General features: G+C 38.6%; 1 protein-coding gene across 1 annotated transcript in view; it reads left to right on the top strand.

Moving 5' to 3' along the window:
* The first annotated feature begins 1523 nt into the window (after positions 1–1523).
* Positions 1524–20928, top strand: part of PGM5 (phosphoglucomutase 5) — an 83542-nt gene continuing 64137 nt past the window's right edge. Inside the window, exons 1-6 of the mRNA XM_082783589.1 lie at positions 1524–1922; positions 9666–9828; positions 12562–12708; positions 15120–15245; positions 17715–17905; positions 18825–18979. Of these exons, the coding sequence (XP_082639715.1) occupies positions 1662–1922; positions 9666–9828; positions 12562–12708; positions 15120–15245; positions 17715–17905; positions 18825–18979 (1043 nt within the window). The 5' untranslated portion in view covers positions 1524–1661. The remainder of the gene's footprint in view (positions 1923–9665; positions 9829–12561; positions 12709–15119; positions 15246–17714; positions 17906–18824; positions 18980–20928) is intronic.

The raw sequence follows: 20928 nt of genomic DNA, 5'->3' as shown, positions 1-20928 counted from the left end.
CTGCTTCCTTCTATCTGTTCTGCAGTACTGGCCCTCTGCCAGAATGTAAGTGACCCTTCAAGAGAGCTAAAATTCCTACCTGCTTCAGTGGGTAAGTTTATTTAAACTGTTAGGCCTTGCCTACTGTGGCATGGAGAGCATTCTGCTGTGAAGGTGGCGATCACTCACAATGGCATGGATGAGTAGTAGACAATCATATTTTAAAAATGCCATACACTGTCTGCCTGATCCACCAAGAGGTCTGCAGAGATGGCTCAAAAGTGTGACTGAGTTACTGCAGTTCCCATTCATCAGGTGAGTCTCCCTGAGTCTTACTCTCATGAGTCTCACTTCATGAGCACTTAGACTATGTAATAGACAGAAGTATTTTACTCCTTGTTCACCTGGTCACCTCTTGTAGTGCTGCTAGCATGTCTTGTTGAGCCTTGACACTCCGTCAAGTTTCTGAGCAGTTTCTGAGCAGCCTCTTTAGCGGAGACCTTGAGAATACTTCCATGAAAGTGAGCCCAGTAAACTACAATTTTTTTTTTATCTGCTCAGGTGCACTTACCCAGGGATTTCATAAGCACAAGAATGACATTTAGGTTGCATGTCTCTCTCTCTCTTTTTTTTTTTTTTTTTTTAATTATTTTTATTATTATTTTTTAACAGTTCTTCAGCCAACAGAGCTGCCCTGGCAAGAACAACAAAACGAAACAAAACACACACACACACAACACTGTTGTGTGGACCTAGTGTGAAGCAAGCATTTGGATGGAAAATTTCATCTGATGTTTGACAGCCATAGGCATCTGTAAACACTGCTTTTATACTGGGAAATGTCAGACATCCCTGCAATAGTTCTAGCACCTCTGCATTTATTTTAAGCAGAATGAACACTCACGTGAATGGAGCGAGTCAATGAACATCCCTAGGAAATGCATAATATCTGACATTTTTTTTCAAAGTGAAAGACTGTTTCAGAGGGATGCTTAGCCTCACAGGAAAGATGCCTGGATGGAAACTTGCATGCTCGGTTATCTTTCTGTCAGACCAGACTCTTTCTGTGGTACTCAACTCCTGCTGTGAAAACAAACAAAAGAAAACCCTTCTGTGAACTTTCTTATTACACAAAAAACTTGTTCGTGAGTAACACGGGGGAAAAAATCCCTTCGCCTCACTTCAGGCGCTGCAGAGACAGAAGGTTTTCATGCGTTAATTCCTCCTTGCTCCTCTCTTTTCTCGCCCGTAAAACGGGGCACCACCACCTCCAGCGGGCTGGGGCTCAGATGCAGGTGCTCCTGGCACCCGCAGCGGGCTGTGCTCCCCCGGGCCGGCTGCCGGGGGTGCCTCCCGGGGCTACCCGTGCCTGCCGGGGCCGGCTGCGGCGCTGACAGAGCGTGATCCCCCCGCGCAAGTGTGCCGCGCTGGCCGCCCCTCTGCCCCCCCAGCCTCCAGTTACAGCCCTGGCAGGAGGCGGCGGCGCCTTGCAGGGCTATTTTTGGCCGGCGGCAGAGGTGCCGCGGGGGCCCCGAGCCCGCCTCCGCCCCGGGGGGCCGGCCGTGAGGGAGCCCGACCCCGCGGCCGCCCGGGGGAGCGGCACCAGCCCGGACGCCAGAGGCTGCCGCTCGCCAGCCGAGCCACAGCCGGGCGGGCGGCGGCGGCGGCGGCGGGGCGCCGGCATGGAGAGGACCCCGATCCCGGTGCTGACCGTGCAGACGGCGCCCTACGAGGACCAGCGGCCGACGGGCGGCGGGGGGCTGCGGCGCCCCACGGGGCTGTTCGAGAGCCAGCGCAACTACCTGCCCAACTTCGTGCAGAGCCTCCTCTCCTCCGTCGACCTCCGCGACCGCCAGGGCTGCACCATGGTGGTGGGCAGCGACGGCAGGTACTTCAGCCGGGCGGCCATCGAGATCGTCGTCCAGATGGCGGCGGCCAACGGGGTAAGAACAGCGAGCCTCTCTCTGCGCGGAGGGCTCGGGCTCGGCGCCGTTCAGCCCCGGGCTGTGTCGGCCCCTAAGGCTGCGGTGCCCCCGGGTGTAGCCGAGGGGTCCCTGAGAGCCCCGGGGGGCGGCCGGCCCCGCTTGACGCCTCGCCCCGCACGGGAGCAGGAGAACGCGTTTGACCCCGCGGCAGGGAAATGCGGCGGGATTAGAAATATACTTGTGTGGGAAACGGAGGTGTCAGGCGTGTGCTCGCGGTCTTCTAGAGACATAGCGGGAAAATGTTGCCGAAACGGGAGAAATTCAGCACCTTGGGTGCATTTTAGCAAAAAATGTTCTTCACTGTTCACCTACTGAACAAATCACGAAATGTGAGAAGACAACAGTGGCAGATAATTGTAATCTGATGGGTTACAGCTTTTTTGGTTCAGTTTTGAAAATAAGTAAGAGAACTGATATCTTCTGATAGCACACACTCAATTTGTATGTATTTGTACTTATTTCCAGCTTTCTAGCTGGAAATATCAGCTAACATAGGCTCCAAGTTTTCACTTCAAAGCAGAGTTAAACTGCTGTCTCTTTGTTAGGATGGCCAATTTGATTCTTCAGGTCAGGAAAAAGAAGAAATATAATGCTATTGCATTTTTTTTTAGTGAATTGATTTTTATTTTTATTTTTTTAATTACCCCAGAGGTCTTTACTTCAGTCCAGTTTCACAACCAGAAGGTCTTCCAACATCAAATTTCCAGGTGTCTGAATCTTCCCTTCTCATTACTGTCAAGTGCGAGCTGTGTGGTGTAGCCAGCCCAGTGCAAACAAAGAACACTTTTAATTTATCCCTAAATCATGGTCTCGCCAGTGCAATGCTGCCAAACACATGCTGAGCAGCACCTGAGGTTCCAGGGAGCCTGGCTGCCTTGCGTATCAGGTGCCTTTGTAAGCTTGCTGTTCACGCAGGGCTTGGCACGGGACAGAGCCTCAGTGGCACCGGGCGTGAGGAAGGCTCTCAGGGCACTCGCCGCGGTATGTGGCACAGGGAGCGAGCACCGGCTGTGGGGAGCAGCAGGGTGTTGCAGCTTGATGCTGGGAGGCCCAGAGGAGCCCTTTCCCCTGGCCCCTCTCCCAGCTGGCTCAGCGAGGGAAGCCGCTGGAATTGTCTGCTGACAGGGCAGGGTAAAGCGCAGTGAAAGCTAAAGTGGCAGCCCTACAGCGAGAGCTGCTTTGCCGGTCCTGAGGTCGTGCGTGTCCCTTGTGCGGACAGTGTGAGTTAGGGCTGCAAGGTGACCACAAGGACTGAAGTGCTGAGGGAGGCAAGAAGTTGAGGGCTTAGGAGAGCAGGGGGTTCTCAGCCAGACTGTGCTGTATTCCAGACTCCTTCCTGGCTAATTTTCCTGTCAGCTTGCCTCCTTCCAACTTCTGTCACATTCCCCATTCCCCTGCAGATTAAGCCTTTTTGACCTGAGGAGGTTTCCAGTTTGACAGATCGCTGGCACTTTGCTGTAATAGTACTTCCTCTTTTCTTAAGTTACTGCAACTTTCTTGGAAACAGTTTCTCCTGACTGTTTTCTGAAGCCAAGAAACAAAGTTTTTGTGCTCAACAGTTCCCACAATATGTGAATTAAAGCATGATACTCTTACTAATGATACAGTCCTTAGAGATTCAGGAAGCTGGTTGGTGGGGTGACACTGACATTGAAAAGTCTTCCTGTTTCTGTGTGCTCCATCCCCTCTCTGCCAACCCCACCTTGTGCACCCTCTTCCTTGTCTCTACAGCACACTGTAAGTGCATAAGCCTCTTTTTTTTTTTTTTTTTTTTTTTTTTTTTTTTTTCTGTTTTAAATTTCTTTTCCTCAGTGAATACTAATTGCACATTTTATTCTTTGACTGTTAAAATGTTACAGCTGGGAAATTATCTGAACCTCCCTTAAACGTATTGTTCAGTGCTGTGCTGTATAACGGGAGGGAGAGAGAGGGAATACTCCTGAGGGCAAATATCTTTCCCTTTGGGTGAGGTGAAATGTCACTAAAAGGAGTGTGGCCAATATCACAGGGGGAAACAAAGTGAGCTGGCATAGACAGGATGATATGAAATGTGTGGAAGCCTTGAAGCTGTGCTTAAAACCTTTACCTGCAGCAGAATTCCAGCAGAGTGATGGCCAAATAGTGCTCAGAAACTGAACCTGAGTCTCTGTCCTGCAAGACATGTACTGAGATGTATGGTTAGTTGTGCCTGCTGAGTATAAAAATAAAGGGGATTTTCCATTATCAACTGTAAATGTATTGCCCTTTAGAGTCACTAGGTTCCCCTTGTTCTAATTCGGTGACTCACCCCGCATTCTCCCTGTGTTAGCAGCCGAGCACAGTTGGCATCGGCCCCAGGACAAGGAATGAGCTGAGGCCCCCTGCCCAGTCAGCTGCCACTGCTTGCCCTGCCTCCCTGTCATCGGTGGGCCCTCGCGCTCACACCCTCCAAGTTGGGGTTGCAGGTATACACTCCACAGCTGCAGCTTGTTGGCAACAGCTACAGGGTGGTCTGTGCCATGCAACTGTAGTCTGCACACAGTTCACCGCATCTTTCTGTTCAGAAAAATGGGTATAGACTAGCTGGAAGCGGTCGCCCGTTGATGGAGTGCACGGATGGGTTTGCAGCAAACTCATTTAGGTAAGGGACTGCATGTCACAGGAGCGTGGGGGAGTATAAAGAAAGCCAGATAGGTCCTGTCTTATTCCAGGCTGCAGTAGCCACTTTTGCAAAGTGAGATTGTAGGAGAATATCTGAGGTTCTTTCTTCCTTTTTACCCGTGTCCTGACAGTAGCAGTATCTGTGTGTCTTATCAGAAAGAACTGAGGCAGAAAACTCCATGACACGTAACACAGTTCCACTACAAATTCAATGCAAATATTCCATTAGACCCATCAACTGCATGTGCACTTTATTTTTGGTGCAAAACTTAGGATAAATTTAAATGCAAAACAATTATATCAGGGTCTGATCAGAAGCAGATGAACTGATGATCATAATTTGTCTATGGAAAGTCATAGCAACATTGCAGAGAAATCACAGAGTACTGCTAATAACTCTGTGAAGGTTTGAAGTGGCAAAGAATTTTCCAGTTGTCTTTATAATATCATGTTGTTTGTATTTCCCATGGTCTTCTGTGCAAATCTTGCCTTTCCTCCCTGCACCTGTATGACTGACATATTTGCTTCTTTGTTGAGCCTGGCAGTCAGTTATCACTGAGATATTATACTGAAAGATAGGACAGCATTGCCCCATGCTGTTCAGGATATAATCTACTCTCTTATATTCTTTCAAGTTTAATTGACTGCGGCATGTGAGGGAGAGATTACTGGAAAAAGAAATAATAAAAAAGCATTAAGTGACTCCATGTTGATCTACTGAATTGTCTGCAAATGCACAGCTGCACGTGGTGATATTGCATAAAAATGTTCCTGTAAAGTACTTGTTAGGGTGACTATTCTTGTGGCCATTTGAGTTTGCTGAGGATCATGGTCTTTGTTGCTGCTGTTGCCACTAAAAGCAGAGTGACAAAATAGAATGTGGCGTGGGGCACAGTATTAGAAGAGCCATTACATGCCTGTGATCTTGTAGCCATGCAAGTTTTTGAATTCCAAAGATAGTATTTCCCTGCTATGAAACTGTCCAAGATTTTCAGAAGGATATTGCTGGAACTTTAATTGTGAGTCAGTATACAGACACTATTTCATTTCTGTTCTAGCCCAGCTTGTGTGAAGTCTGTAAATCTGAGTCCATTACTTAAAATTAATTAGATGTCAGTTTAATATTTGATTCAGAGACAAAATGAACAGCAACTGGGCCAAGAGTGGATGAGGCTGTGCATTCCTGCCACCAAAATGAAGAGAAGAGAGGAAGATGTGTACACTTAGAAGGAGTGTCTTCAGGGAATTTCACAGAAACACTGAAGACATTCATATAGACTGAAGCTCTTTGCAACAGTCACCACAAAAAAAAAAATCTGTGTACTATAACATATAATTTCACTTTCATCTTTAAATTACAATCCTAAATATTACAGTATTTTTACAGTATGGAATTCAGTCTAATGAATAACATTTCTAATTAGAATACGCACAATAACATTGTGACAAATGCTGAAGGAAAAGCAAAGTAGTCCTGTTCATATTAATTTGTGGCATCCAGAAAAATGAGAAAGATAGTTTCTGTTGAACAGGAAAAAATGGAGATACAGTGAAGAGAGAGTGCCAGGTAATTTGTGCATTCTGAATACTCTACATATTTTGCGTACTTCAAAACAGTAGTTTCTGTGTGCTTGAAAGCACAAATCTAAACCTTGCCTAGAAGTACAGAACAATTCATGATATACCCTATTTTCAAATATAAATGCATTTGTACTTGAATACCTCAACATGGATTCAGCTCTGTTGTTTTCAAACATTTTTCAAAATATAATTCTTGTCCTTTTGCTTACCCATATACAATTCTGTTCTAAGAGTTGGCACCCATTTCTGACAGCTGTATTTGGAAGATTGAGTCATTGCTCTAGTGTTCTACATGCTTCATGGTTTAAAAAAGGGACAGAAAATGTTCAAAACATTTTTTTTTCTTTCAATATTTATTTTCATTATGCTTTCCTTCTCATAATAAATGTACTGGTATAGTCTGGAAGAATGTTTGTTAAAGCCTGTTAACTAATGTTCTGTGTTTTTTCCAAAGCTTTGGTACAATTGGCAATAATGGTTAAATGACAGTACTAACACAGCAATCTTGCAAGAAATGACATCTTGTCCAAAAGCTGCTTCATAGACTGAAAAAGAACCCATAAAAGGACACTTTCAAATTCAAAGTAATTTGAAAAAAATCTGTATTTCTCTTTCAAATTACTTACATGGCACTGGTATAAATAAAACAGTAAGTAATGTGGCTAACTGGAAGTTTTCTGTCTTGAGCTTTATTTTGAAAGTGCCTCAAGGCATGTGCTTGAGCTGCTAGTTATTTCAGTGCCCCTCCTGGAGGAGTTTTGAAGGTGTTTTACCCTATGTGTTTTCTGAGGCTGACCCATCAAAGTCAGCCCACAACAACTAGAAACACTTCTGCTTTACAAAAAAGAGTCTTCCTCGTTCCACAACATTTCTGCAGTAACAAGTAGCATTGTATAGAAAGTATTTTAGAAGTAGTTCAGTATTCAAAACAGTTGAACAAAGGAAATGCAAATGTAACATTGGGAGATTTAAAGTAGTTGTAAGAGATGGTAATAACATTACATGCATGCTATGTTGTCTAATCAGTAAGAGAGATACCAGTTTTGTTCTGTAATCAGTGAAATAACGTTTAATCAGCCACTTCACTAAGCCTGGGGATAGAAGCAGAAGAAAGATACCTTTATTGTTGCTCCTAAGATCTGTAAATTGTGATAAATTGAGAGATTGACAAATACATGTACTGTAAATTGCTGTTTAGTTTTACCTGCAGGGAGAAGCATGAGTGGGAAGGCCGGAGAGCCAGAGAGCCAGGAGCAAATGCTGTCACAGTGCACTAGCATAACATTTAGTCTGTTCTCCAGGGAAAGCTAATCACTACTGTGTTTTGTTCTTTTTCCACGAATAATCATATGTTGGCCTCAGGTTCTGCAAATAGGAAGACAGTATTGTTCTTAATCATTCAATCTTAGGCTAATGAAACCATATTATGAGTCTTGAATAAGAAATAAGATTGTTCAATACCACTGAACTGAGCAAAAATGAGGTTCAGCCATCTGGTACATGTGTTAACCATGTGTATGCTCCACCCTGACCAATTGACCATGGCTATGGAATAATGAATTAGAAAAAAATATCTCTTGAAACACAAAATGTGGATTTTGTTATTTGGATAATTTTTCCCCCACAGCATACATGTTTCCCTGGAAAATATTGTAATTAAAGTAGGATAATGAGAAACCATATTTTTTGGTTTCTTACATTTATTTCTTATCGTTTCCTTCATAATTGCCCCTACTGGGGATAAAAAAAGGCAGTGAGACAAAACATTTTCCTAGTAGTAGCAACAGTGAATCAAATGAACCCTGAAGGTTTTCAATTAACTTTACTTATGATTTAGATAGCTTTCCTGTTTTCTAGCAAAAAGATCCAAAAGCATCAACATTATCTGCAAAAACTGTGAAAAGAGATCAGGGTGGATAAACACATCATCCTAACATCAGATCTTGAGATAGAAATCTCAGTTAATATTTTTTCATATTTGAAAACAGGTCTTGTCATTCTCAGTTGAAGAGAAATAGCTAACCGTAGTTCTGTGTTTTGTGAGAGTTAGAAAAAACAACAACTTATTTTTCATTTAGAAGCTGATTGTTTCAATTTGGAAGTCTTTCTTAATTATTAAAATGGTTAACAGTAACAGGCTTAATAAATTGTCTATCCTTTGCTTTCCTGAAATTATTTGGAATCCCACCTGTAAATAACTGTTAAAGGTCTCAAACAAATGCTGGACCCAGAAGAAGATCATCTATGTAGGGAACAGATCTTTCTACAGAGGAGTCAGGTAGTGACATCTCATGTGCCGTTGCTTTTCCACACAGACTGTAAAGCCATCAAATCTCCCTTAAAGTAGAACAAGAAATCTGAGGTTGAACTCCCTGTTTTTAGGTAGTGAGTGTGAAGTATTTGGAATTCTCCCTCTTTCCCTCCTTCTTTCCCCCCTTTCTGTTTTTAACCTTCCTGAACTGTTACAGAATAGTTTTTGTTTGTTTGTTTGTTTTGCTTTGTTTTGTTTTGGTAAGGCTATTAAAATATTTTGCAGTATCTTCTTAAGCTCTATATAGAGCTGCCTCAGTTCTCATCTTTAATATTAACCTTCCCCTCTCATCAATGTTTTTTTTTACTTGCCTGTTTCACAGGAACTAGAACCTTTCCGTATTTCTTTGTAAGTAAATTTCTGGTCGGCTCCTAGTTTATTTATGTTGAGTTGAAACTGCAGTATGTGTAGGTGATGAAGGCAAGGTTTTGAAATTGGAACCACACAGTAGGGCTGCACATAATACCAAACACATTGAGTCAGTGTTTAATAACACCACCTGAAAGCATTTTTTTTTTTTAGTTTAAGAATGGTGAGAACTTCTGCTCAGCTCTGCCCTGGGAAATGCAGCCTGTTCATCTGGAAAGAGTAAATAATGACTGAAGAAGAAATCGTATTTTCTATGGGGCAGGACATCTAAGGGTATTTGGGTTACAGAGATGTGATTTAGAGATTACAAGTTTTAGTATGTTCAGTGTTTGTGATTGCACTGAAAGGCTCCTCCATGAAAGGCAAGTTGCTTGCTGTTCTCTCTTAGCTTGTTGAAGCTCCAGCCCTGTACACACTGTATCCACACAGTCAGCCCTAAACTATAATGATATTTGAAGGTCTTTGCTGATTCATAGGGGTATCTTGAAAAGTCTGATAGCAGGATTGTGCCCTGGTACTGTGCTTGGAAGCTTTGCAAATCACTGTTGTGCCTATGCTCATGCTTGCTGCACTGGGGCTACAAGATACAATGTTTGTTCACACTCCAGAGTAGCATCCAACCAACCCGTGTATGTGTTTTTTTCTGCAAGAGAATAGGTTCCATAGCAGGAATTTAAATTTCCATCTTAGCCAGTGTATACATCTATACTGTGTGTGTATATCGTGTGTGTTTGTGTTTGCTTATTAATGTTCAAGAATTTAGTACCATTCAGAATATTTTAACTTCTTTTTTCACCTAGATTGGCAGATTGGTTATTGGGCAGAATGGTATCTTATCCACACCTGCTGTTTCATGTATTATTCGAAAGATCAAAGCAGCTGGAGGTATTATTCTAACAGCTAGCCACAGTCCTGGGGGACCTGGAGGAGAATTTGGAGTCAAGTTTGAGGTTGCTAATGGAGGTGGGTCTTCTTTTATTAATGTGTTTACCACATTGCATCTCAGTTTGATGAAACTAGAGTCCAACTGATTTTAACTGTGAGTGCTTTTGGTTATTCTGTTAGAACTATAAGGAACACTATATATTTTATTTTTTTTCCTCATGGGTAGGAGTGTCTTTGTTAGCATGCGTATGTACAATAAGTATTAAGCATTCATTAAAGTCGTTGCAATATTGGTAAGATTTCTACAATGGAGGTTTACTGTCATATTTTTATTACATTTTACTTAGTCTGCCAGACCATTGTAACAATTTTCTTCCTTTTATAAAGATGCCTTTGAAGGAACTTTGTTTTGCTTGTATTTCTGTATTGCTTGTCTTGGCATTTACTTTAAAGCTTTTAATTTCAGAAGTGCTGTAAGCAGCAAAACTTAATGTCTTATATAGAAGAAAGAACTTCTCATGTTTACCCAGAAAATAACTGCATTTATCAAAGGAGAGTTGTACCACTTTAGTTAACTATTGTTTAACACTATTGTTAAATAGTTAAAATTTCACTCTTGAATAATTTAATTTGTATATACAACTGATGTCTCATTTTCTGAAATCCACAAGTTGACACATGTAGTTATGTTACACATTGTATATGTTTTATGTTGTAGATCTGTGCACACGCATAAAGCACCACAGTGACAATTGCTGATATAATGTATAATTCATAAACATAGAGTGCGTTCCTTTTGAAAATCTCAAAGTGCCCTTAAAATAGTGTTTTCTTGCCTATTTTGAAGCTGGGAAGACTTGACAAAGGGATACTTCTCCCTTGTATGTTGTTTGACTGAAAAACATGCATAGTTAAACCAGTGGGATTTTATAAACAGAACAGGCTTGAATCCTAGAGAGATTAAAGGGACTATGTAAGGGCAGGCAGTGAGAAAGCCAGGGGCAGAGCATGAACACACCAGAACCAAACTGTTAAATGCTTTAGCACTCTGTGAACTTCAAAATACCATGTACCACCTAAAATCTGTTTGATAAGTAAGTAGAAGTTGATGGGGCATTTTTTTGTGGTGTATTTTGCCTTTTTAAAGAAAATTCAAACAGGCTATTAAACTTTAAATGTAAACCTTTATAAGTATATAAATATATATACCTGTATATATACCTCAAGCACAGGTCACAGGGTTCAATTATTTATGATAATCTGTGAGGACAAAATGAAAAGTAGTTGGTTTAAGTTGCCATTGAGAAAATGTGAGTTAAGCACCAGGCAAGACTTTTTGTCTCAGAGAATAGCTGAGCACCACAACAAGCTCCTAGGGGAGGCTACTGTTGCTCAGTGTTCTCATGCAGTCTATTTTGCAGATCCTGGCTAGGCAAACAGGCTTATTTCTGTAGTTGTAGGAGAGAATGCAGAGCGATACTATGGGATTGCCTTAGCTGGAAATATTACTAGATGAAATATCCATTCATTGAGAATGATCTAGAGTGAATTAAACCCTATGGGTAGGTTTGGAATAGACCAATAAGAAATCATTTTCTAAGCCAAGTAAAGAGTTAAGTGACTGTTACTTGTATTGCCCTGGACTGTCTGATGTACTGGATCTGAGATGTGGCAAGGCAATTCATGTGGCAAAACTGCATTGAATACAGCAGCATTGCTAGAGGAGGTGGGAATTTAGTGGTGAAAAGACTGAGACATTGGATCAGGAGAGAGTGAACATAAAAGAGAGTATAGGAAGTCATTTTCACAGTGGAAGTGTAGGAGAAGAAGAGTCAGATAAGCCAGAATGGTCTTTTGTTGTAACTTTGACTGAAATCTTGCATTACATGCAAGATTTTTTTTATTACCATTTATATGGTAATAAATTTTTCAAACCTGTAATTTTTATCAGATTGTCAGTAAATTTTGTAAAATACAGTCAATCTTCAGGATTTGGTAATAAAAGTGCTTCACGAGTAAGATGTGATTTCTCTTTTTCAATTACCTACCTGTAGCAGGTCAGAATTGCTTGTCAAGCGATTAAGTTATTTTGAATTCTAACAAAGATACATGTATATTTCATTAAGCCATTGGAGGAAAGCTGCAAGAGAATAACACTGTTAATCTGGTAAAGTATTCATTAATGATAATCTATGCCTAATGAAATTAAGTGGAATCTCCTTCTCTGGAGATATTCAAGAGCCATCTGGATGCCTACCTGTGCAACCTGCTCTAGGGAACATACCTTGGCAGCGGGGTTGTACCCAATCATCTCTGGAGGTCTGTTCCAACCCCTACAATTCTGTGATTCTGTGAAGTGTAACATGAAACTACCTTAGCTTCACAGGTGTGCATTTACAAAAAGCCCTACAAAATACCAGAAACTGCTTCTGGCAGTTTGTCCATTAATGTATATGTTGAGATTTGTTGTAGAAGAAAAAATGTCAAAATCTTTGAGCAATAAAGCCAAGGGAAGTTGGCTGTAATTGCTGTAATTGTTTTTCCCTGGGTAATTATTGACTTAAGTAAGTTTTATTAATGTATTGAGTGAGATTATACTGTATTTCCTTTTTTTTTTTTTTTTTTTAAGATGTGTTAAATGTGTTACAGTGTAAGAGAAGACCGTATCTTACTGCAATGTCCTTTTTTGGGGCTTATTCTTCAATAATGCTGATACAATATTGAATTTATTTTTAATGTAGTACATTTTTTTTTGGTAAATCTTAAGATTTGAAAAAAAAAAAAAAAAAAACACATTTTCTTTTCTTACAGGACCTGCTCCAGATGCAGTTTCAGACAAAATTTATCAAATCAGCAAAACCTTGGAGGAATATACCATTTGTCCTGATCTCAGAGTTGATTTATCTCGCTTAGGAAGACAGGAGTTTGATCTGGAGAACAAATTCAAACCTTTCCGAGGTATAGGCATAGGCTTTTATGCATGCTACATTTGTTTATTCTAGATACTGCAGTTGCTGCAGAATGCTTATTGGTAACTATTTAAACAAATCTTAATTTCTTCAGAATGCTTTACTACTAGCAGTTCTCAAAATATTAAGCAGTACAGGTAAGTGTTGCATTTATTTTGCACACAAGGGAGCTGAGGCATGGACTGCAAGTGCATTGGGACTTACCATTTAGTCAAATACCTTTGCGGAATATATGCGCTAATGGTTAAACTAGCTAACTAGTGGTTAAACACAAAGCACATTTTTGGGCTAGGAATAATTTGCTCATGTAAATCTTATTGGCAGAACAGTTCATGAGAATCTTTACTCATTCTTTGCTCATGCTTCCTTTCTGAAAAGTTGTGAGATGCAGAAGGAGTAACTTAAAATGTGAAGTAACATGAAGCACATGTTTAATTTTAAGCATATTAATAATTTTACGCCTATGTTTAATTTAAAATGAGATAACACTGCCATTTTGTTCTGAAGGAGTCAAAAGCAAAGGAAGAACTCCAGAAGAGGAATATTCCAAATAGCGTAAAACTTCTGTGTGGCCTTGGGAACTATTCCTCATTCTTGATGGTCTAGAATTAAAGCCACTTGCTTTTCCAGAAAACATTTTCAGAGGGAAAGTACATTTTGATAGATGAAGTTTGTGATTTAAATACAAATTTTAATTTTTTTTTTTGTTTGTTTCTGTTGTCCTTTAAAATAACATGTTCTTTTTGGCTTCTATGGCAAACAAAAAGCAAAGAAAATTCATCTCTTAACACCACTCTAGAGTCATATTAGATTGCTAAATTTTGACTTTCCAGTATTTTAGTCTCTCCAAATTGTATTTTTCAAAATGAAAATTAAAAGAAACACACTACAAAATACATGACAAGTAGCATAAAAATAGATTAAAAATAACTTTAATTTTATTGAATTTTCTTCTGAGGAAAAATTGTTTCCCAATCATCTCTCCCCAGAATGCATCATTCTGGGACAATATAGCTGCCAGAGAACCCTCCTGCAATTGGCCTACAGGTACATGAATAAATATAATTTACACAGGTCTGAATGCAAAATCAAATTGCAGAAAGAATGAAAATAATTTAAGAAGTATTTTAAGATTTTATCTGATGTATTTCGAACTTCTCATTACTCAGTTGTATGAACTAACTCCTGCAAATCAAGGCTACAGAGGTGTTGAAACAACTGAGAATAAGTCAGTTGGATTCGGCAGGAATGAAAATAATTTTTAGATTTTAAACTTACATGCACCTTACCTTAATATGTGTAAGCAGTTCCATGAATTTGAGGCATTTGTTCATTTGTGGGAAGCTTAGATCCTACATATGCTTTATTAGGAGCAGGGCTAAGAAGGTATACAAAACTGTCTTTTAGTGAATTTTTGAGAATGTAACTTTATACCACAGAATTGACTCTTTTTCAAATAGGCTTTACAGATTACTTTTCAGCCTTGGGAACTTTTTTTTTTTTTTTTTTTTTTTTTTGGTTCGTTTCTCAGTTCAAGTGTATTTTCCTAATCTATTCTAAGCTTTTTTCTTAGGCACAAAAATATCTGTGTCATTTTCATGTTACGCTGAAGAAGAGCAGTGGGGTGAGGTCAGTGTTTCTGAGGAAAACTGGCTGATATTCTAAGTAATAATTTAACTTGTAACTAAATTATTTCAAGATACTCATTTAACCAGATAAAAAGGCATTTGTATAACATATGCTTTTTAATTTAATTAGGAAAAGTAATATGTTCCAAGATGACTGAAAAGCATGGCTTTTGACAGGTGCTTGATAACTGCTTTGATTATGACAGACTTACTTTCATTAATTCATTTTAGTTTGATCTGTTTTACATCTGACAGAACTAGAAAAATTGTATCTCTGTGCCTTTATGAATTCACAATTCAGATTAGCAAGACCTTAGCAAAAAAACAGATGTTGTGTTTGAACCTAACTTTCCCGAATCAGTAAGATATAAAATGCAAAAGTATAGTAGTGAATTGACAACAATCTGGAGATAGATTTTCTAGGTGCCAAAAAAATGAGAAGAACAGTCTGTATGTCTCTCCTGATAGGGTGATACAGATACTGCTGTCAGACAATAGAAACTGTGACTTTATATCCACACAGACATCTTCCATCTTCTGCAGTCCTTTAGTAGGTAAAGCTGCTAACCTGTGCAAGGCTTAAAGCCTGATGGAAGCCACACTGAAATCAGTAGAAATCTTTTTCTTTGCCTCTGTGGACTTCAGAGCAAATCTATATAATATTAGAGGTTGCACGCTCCAATTGTTGTTCAGGTGCATGGGTTGTGAAACTGTTCTGGGAGATGTGTTCCCATATGTGAATTGTACAGTTTTTTAACCTTATTTTTTCCAGTGGAAATTGTTGATTCTGTGGATATCTACCTCAATCTCCTCCGAAATATATTTGACTTCAATGCAATCAGAAATTTGCTGACTGGACCCAACCAGATTAAAATAAGGATTGATGCCATGAATGGAGGTATGAATTTAAGTTACTGTCACGACAAAACTGTGAGTACACTGCAGTGGTTTGCCAATAAAGGTACAGTGTATAATAGTCAGTCTTTTTAGAAAAACAACTTGAAGTAATAAGACAGGATTTGAGCATTAGGCTAGTGACAAAGGCAATCTTAGCAACTGGTTAGGCTCCTTACTAGGTGAGGAGGTAGATATTTCTTGATAAGAATTAAAGGCATATGTATCCAATAATATATATATATATATATGTATAATATATATGTATATATATATATATTTTTAATTTTATTTTTTTTTTCTTTTCTCTCTGCATTTGGAAACAAGCAGGATGAGCTAATCTTGCTATGAAAGGGTGATGAAGTATTTGCAGTGTATAGTTACCAAGGATGTTGCAGGACAGTCTCTACTGTCCTGCAGGTAAATGGTATAAAATTATTTAAACATGAACAAATTGAACCCAAGAGTCCTCAAAGAGTTGGATGAGCAATAAAGAATGGAATGCTTCGTGTCATATACATTTTTGGAGAGAATGTTATTGAAATAGTTTGTAGAGCTCTGATGCCCACATCTATTATAGAGTACTGAAAAATGGAAATGGTGTCCAAAAAGATGCATGATCTGGCTAAGGGTTAGAAAAACTGATTAATCATAAGAAATATAAAGGACGAGGTTTGTTCACTTTGTTTACAAGGTTGTAAGGTAATAAGAACTTATGACTTTGTATTGTGTTGGAGAAGTAGCCATAATATAAATACACCGTACACATGCGGTAGCATATACAAGAAGTTTGTGCAACAGAATTTTTTTTTTTCTCATTTTTGTTCAGCAAAATCATGACTCTTTCCAAATACCAAGAAGAATCAGCAGTAGAAATCTGAGGCCAAACAAATTCAATTTGAAATGTAGCACACATGTTTGTGGGTTATGGTGGTTAATCACTGGAATCAAAGGAGTTGGGATTTGTCATTTTTGGTGGCAACCCATCAATACTCCTTCCTGCATGAAGTGCATTAGCCAAAAGTGAAACACCAACCATAATAGAGTTACAAACTATAAAAGAGTTAGTTACAAACTAAAAGCTAGTTACAAACTAAAAGCTAGTTACAAACTAGCTCTTCAACTCTGGAATATGCTTTTATGCATGTAGAGATTGGTAGTTTAACATTGGCATAGAAAAGAATAATCTATCATGAGTCTACTCTTGATAAGAACCTGAATCATCATCATTTATAGTATGTTTATGGAACTGGCATCTAAATTTTCTTGAACACAAATTTCTTGCAATAATGTGTGTCATGTGTGGAGAAAGAGGAAGCAAGAGCAAGTGAGCAAGCAGTCGCTTGTGTTTTTTTTTTACCTCTGTGTGACCTGTGTGACCTGTTCACACTTGCACCAGGAATGCAGAGAGCTCAATCAGTTGTTGGTGTCTGTTCAGCCATTGAATGCTCTAGTGTAGATTTCAGACACAACTAACATTACAGTTTCTCCACAGAAGAAAAGATTTAATTGTGGGATGGACTAATATTTCATACAATTTGATAATGACTGCATTTCAAGGTGCATGTGTGTTTAGGTTCCTTTTATTTCTGGGCTGAAATGATAGACATTTACTATTAAAGGTTATAAAATATTCCTTCTAGTTATTTAAGATGAAGACTCATGGGTTGAAGAATGTAAATTTATATGCTTTTGTTCAGTAAGTAAAATTAGGATGGGTAAGTCCTACTAGGGAATTAAGAAAAGACATGAGATTTTAATGTGGAATGTAGGAGAAATAAAAAGCTGTTCCAAAATGAAACTCGGTGTTGCTTTTGGATAGTCCACAGTATTACATATACTAATTATGATATAATCTCATGAACTGGGGTCTTATTTGGCTATATAGTAAAAATAGAGGAGTTATTTTGAAGTTAGTTGAAAGAAAACTTTCATTTATTATCTACATGAGAGTAGAAAAAATGTGGTAGAATTCATTGGTGGACAAATCTGTTGTAATTTCAATTAGAATTAGAAACCTTTGAGGAGCTTATTCCCCATTTGTATTCCCCTATTGTTTGCTTTCTTTGCTAGTATGTTTGTTAATTTGTTACTTGCATTCTGGGACACCCAAAATAGCATCTCATTTTTATTTTAGTAAGGAATGCCCCTAAATGTATATGATAATTTCTTTCCCTAATAATAGCTAAATAAAACTTTGATCTTTCACTCTTCAGTAGATTACTTTCTCACTTTCACTAGTGGGGCAGTGTGTTTTTGATGCTGACTTGCCAATTGATCATTTACTGTGGGGATGATCACATACTTTTATATGAAATAATAGTTTGTCTTCTGTTGGTAAGACAAACTTCTGTTGGTAAGATGTATAGAGTTTCTGAAAGTATGTTTTGTATGAAGTCTCCACGGTACTGTGAAAAATTTAAATGTCAAGCATATGCGCTTGCGATTGCATGGCAGATTTCTGTTTTTACAGTTATGGGACCGTATGTGAGAAGAATCCTGTGTGATGAATTAGGAGCTCCTGCAAATTCTGCCATAAACTGTGTTCCTCTGGAGGATTTTGGTGGACAGCGTCCTGATCCCAATTTAACATATGCAACTGCCTTGCTGGAGGCTATGAGAGGTGGAGAGTATGGATTTGGAGCTGCTTTTGATGCTGATGGAGTAAGTATTTTAATCCATTTGGAGGTTTCACCGAAGTTGTTGTTTTATCTGGGGTCAGATATGGGACATGTAAGTGTAATTTATTTGCTTTTCAGTAAGTCCTCAAAATGGAGTGATGATACCTAAAAGCAAAGATTATAGTATTTGTACTCATAAATCAGACACATATGGGGTAATTTGGCCCTGCAGATGTTTGCAAACTGAACAGGATGTGAGTCCAGAATGAGAATTCTTTATTTATTTTTTATTTTATTTTTTTTCTGTATTAGTGTAAAACTTCCTCAGGTGAGAAAAGGCAGCATATACAGATAATATTGACTAGTCACAGTTAAGTAGTAACTAAGTAACTAAATGAAGTCAGTTTTGGTTAACATTGCAAACTGAAGATTTTTTAGCTAAATAAAGCACTTAATCCTAATCTTTTTATTTTTATTTTTATTTTATTTTTTTTTTTTTTATGCCATATAATCAGCCTACCAACAAAGTGTTACAGAAACAGCTTTCTGACCTGACAGGATGTGGGAATGATGAAAAGGCTGTGAAGAACAGAAGCTGTTATTTGTTGTCCTTATACACAAAATCTCCTCCTACTCCCTGTATAGTGCATGACATTGGCAGAAAGATTCTCCTACACAAGCATTCCCTGGCAGGAACAGATCTACTAAAGTATCGTGTAGGAGGCTGATGCTAGGGACTGATTTGGAACTTTTGTTTGTAGGGCTTGAGAGAATTATGGTGTGATAGTGAAATTATAAAGCTTTCAGGACAATGCCAATAAATTATTCTGCCCAAACAGGGGTCCAGGTAACCCAAACCCTGTTCCTTTTTTACTGTATCTACAGTGGATCTAAGAGAAGAAATTATCTTTCCCCAAAACGTAAGATTTAAGACACTCTTTTGTATCTCTTGTCTTCTTCAGGACCGCTACATGATTCTTGGCCAAAATGGTTTCTTTGTTAACGCATCTGATTCGTTGGCAATTATTGCTGCCAATCTGTCTTGCATTCCATACTTCTGTCAGATGGGTGTCCGAGGATTTGGTAGGAGCATGCCCACCAGCACAGCCCTGGACAAGTAAGACAAAACATCTATCTCTATCACCTTGGTCATTTCATTAGTTATCTCTCTGTTTTGTATTATATAGCAATACCAAAATTATTAACTCTTTTGATTAGAGCTTCTAATTTTCACAACCTCGATGTGCTTGATTGTTTTAACTAGTTTCAAGGATGTCTTGATCTTACCTAGATTAATATTACCTTTACTTGAATGAAGAAAGTTTAATACAATGTGAAAAGGAAATAAGTCGGTAAAATCTTTCTGAAAGTATGAACACTGAGTAGTAATTCATTTTCCAAATAACTTCACTGTTTTTCATAATAAATAATGGTTTACAGCCTAATCAAGGCCAGTTGAAAGTATACTTAAGCTATTTCTGGTAAGGCCAATCTGCTCCAAAAAAAACCTGCTGAAGGTGTATCCTATGTTAGCAGCTCGATTTTAAACAAGTCTCATCCAGGCCTAAATTTTCTATAAATCTCCTCCTTAGAGGATTAAGCTAAATGTTATTGCCTTAGATTTTCCGTGTGTAAAGTGTTCACAGTGATAATTGTGTCTCAGTATTAATCTGGCTGCATAGCTTTACTAACAGAATGATCTGTTGCTCCTATTAAATTTGTCTAATCAGGAAACAGTCATTTTAAAATGAAATGTAACTTACATGAAGAGATTGATCACTGTTGTTTGAAAAGCAAGAATATTAGGGTGCTTCCCTATTTGGAAAATTTTGAAAATTTACTAAATTGAAAGGTTCATATAAGGCTTCATATAATGATTGTCTGAATCTTCAAGGAAATATTCCTTACTTGTAGGAAGATGGTCTGTTTTAAGAAAATACCATTAGGATGGGGTTTGCTGTATTTTACCTTATCCATTTAGCAATCTGAAAATATCATTTTTTAAGTGAAAGCTACTATTATATTAAGATACTACATGAAATAAATAGAGGTTCATTTTGGTTCTACAACCCAGAGTATGTACATTCTTGGAAGACTTGAAGACTCTGTGACTTTTAAATATGTTTGTCTTTCTTAAAGCTGGTAAATACGTCAGAAAGTATGAATGTACTGAAGTCCCCTTCAATAACACTGTGACTACTTGACATATGTTCTTGACAATGTTTATTTGACCTTCTGGAGTACAGATTGTCTCCTAGTCATTACTGCCTTTTTTAGTTCGATGGAACTAAGTCTTATTATTAAATAAAACTGAGCAATTGATAATGATGGGAGGATGTAAATATTGTCCTAGTCATTCTTAGAAATATTTATTATATTATAATGACGTTTGCTGCTTGTATCCAGGACACTTTTGTTTTTTCTTTTCTCATTTGTTTTGAGGTTGTCTGTATTTTCCTGAGGATCTAAAAGCTGCATCTTTTCAAAGATGGTTACTTTTGTTTTGTGACTCTTCATTTAGATTCATGACAATCCAAAATACCTGAATTCTGAAGTTTCTTTAATAATGCCATAATGATATCCAGATATTCACATGCTTTGGTGGCCAAAATTCTGTAAGTTGCTTAACTTCCATGTGCCAGTGCTGAACTCAGCCCTTGAAGAGCCCAGCAGCCCAGCTTAGTCATGAAATCACACACAGTAGATAATCTTAAGCAAGTCACTTTTTCTATATATGGGCTGGCTACATGTATTGACATACAATAAGCAATATTATAAATACCTTCCTCAAAGGTCAGCTAGAAGAATTATTGAACCACCATGCCTTCCAGGATTCCTATTGGAGCCCACCTTAGGGAACTGCTTAACATCCAGGAAAAATTGTTGTCTATAAGAGCTATTTTCCCCCAAAATTGTAGAATGTCATTGTCTGAAATCCAGTATATTGTCTAAAGGAGTTTCATGTTGAATTGGATTCTGATTTCATATATCTCTATACATAAGGGACAGTTTTACTGGTGCCAGTGAAATCTTTGTATGGGATACTGGATATAAAATAAAATGCTT

This window comes from Aythya marila, assembly GCF_965140915.1.
Source record: "Aythya marila genome assembly, chromosome: Z".
Classification (NCBI taxonomy): domain Eukaryota; kingdom Metazoa; phylum Chordata; class Aves; order Anseriformes; family Anatidae; genus Aythya; species Aythya marila.
The sequence above is the reverse complement of the archived record's forward strand: the minus strand, read 5'-3'. Positions and strand labels throughout refer to the sequence as shown.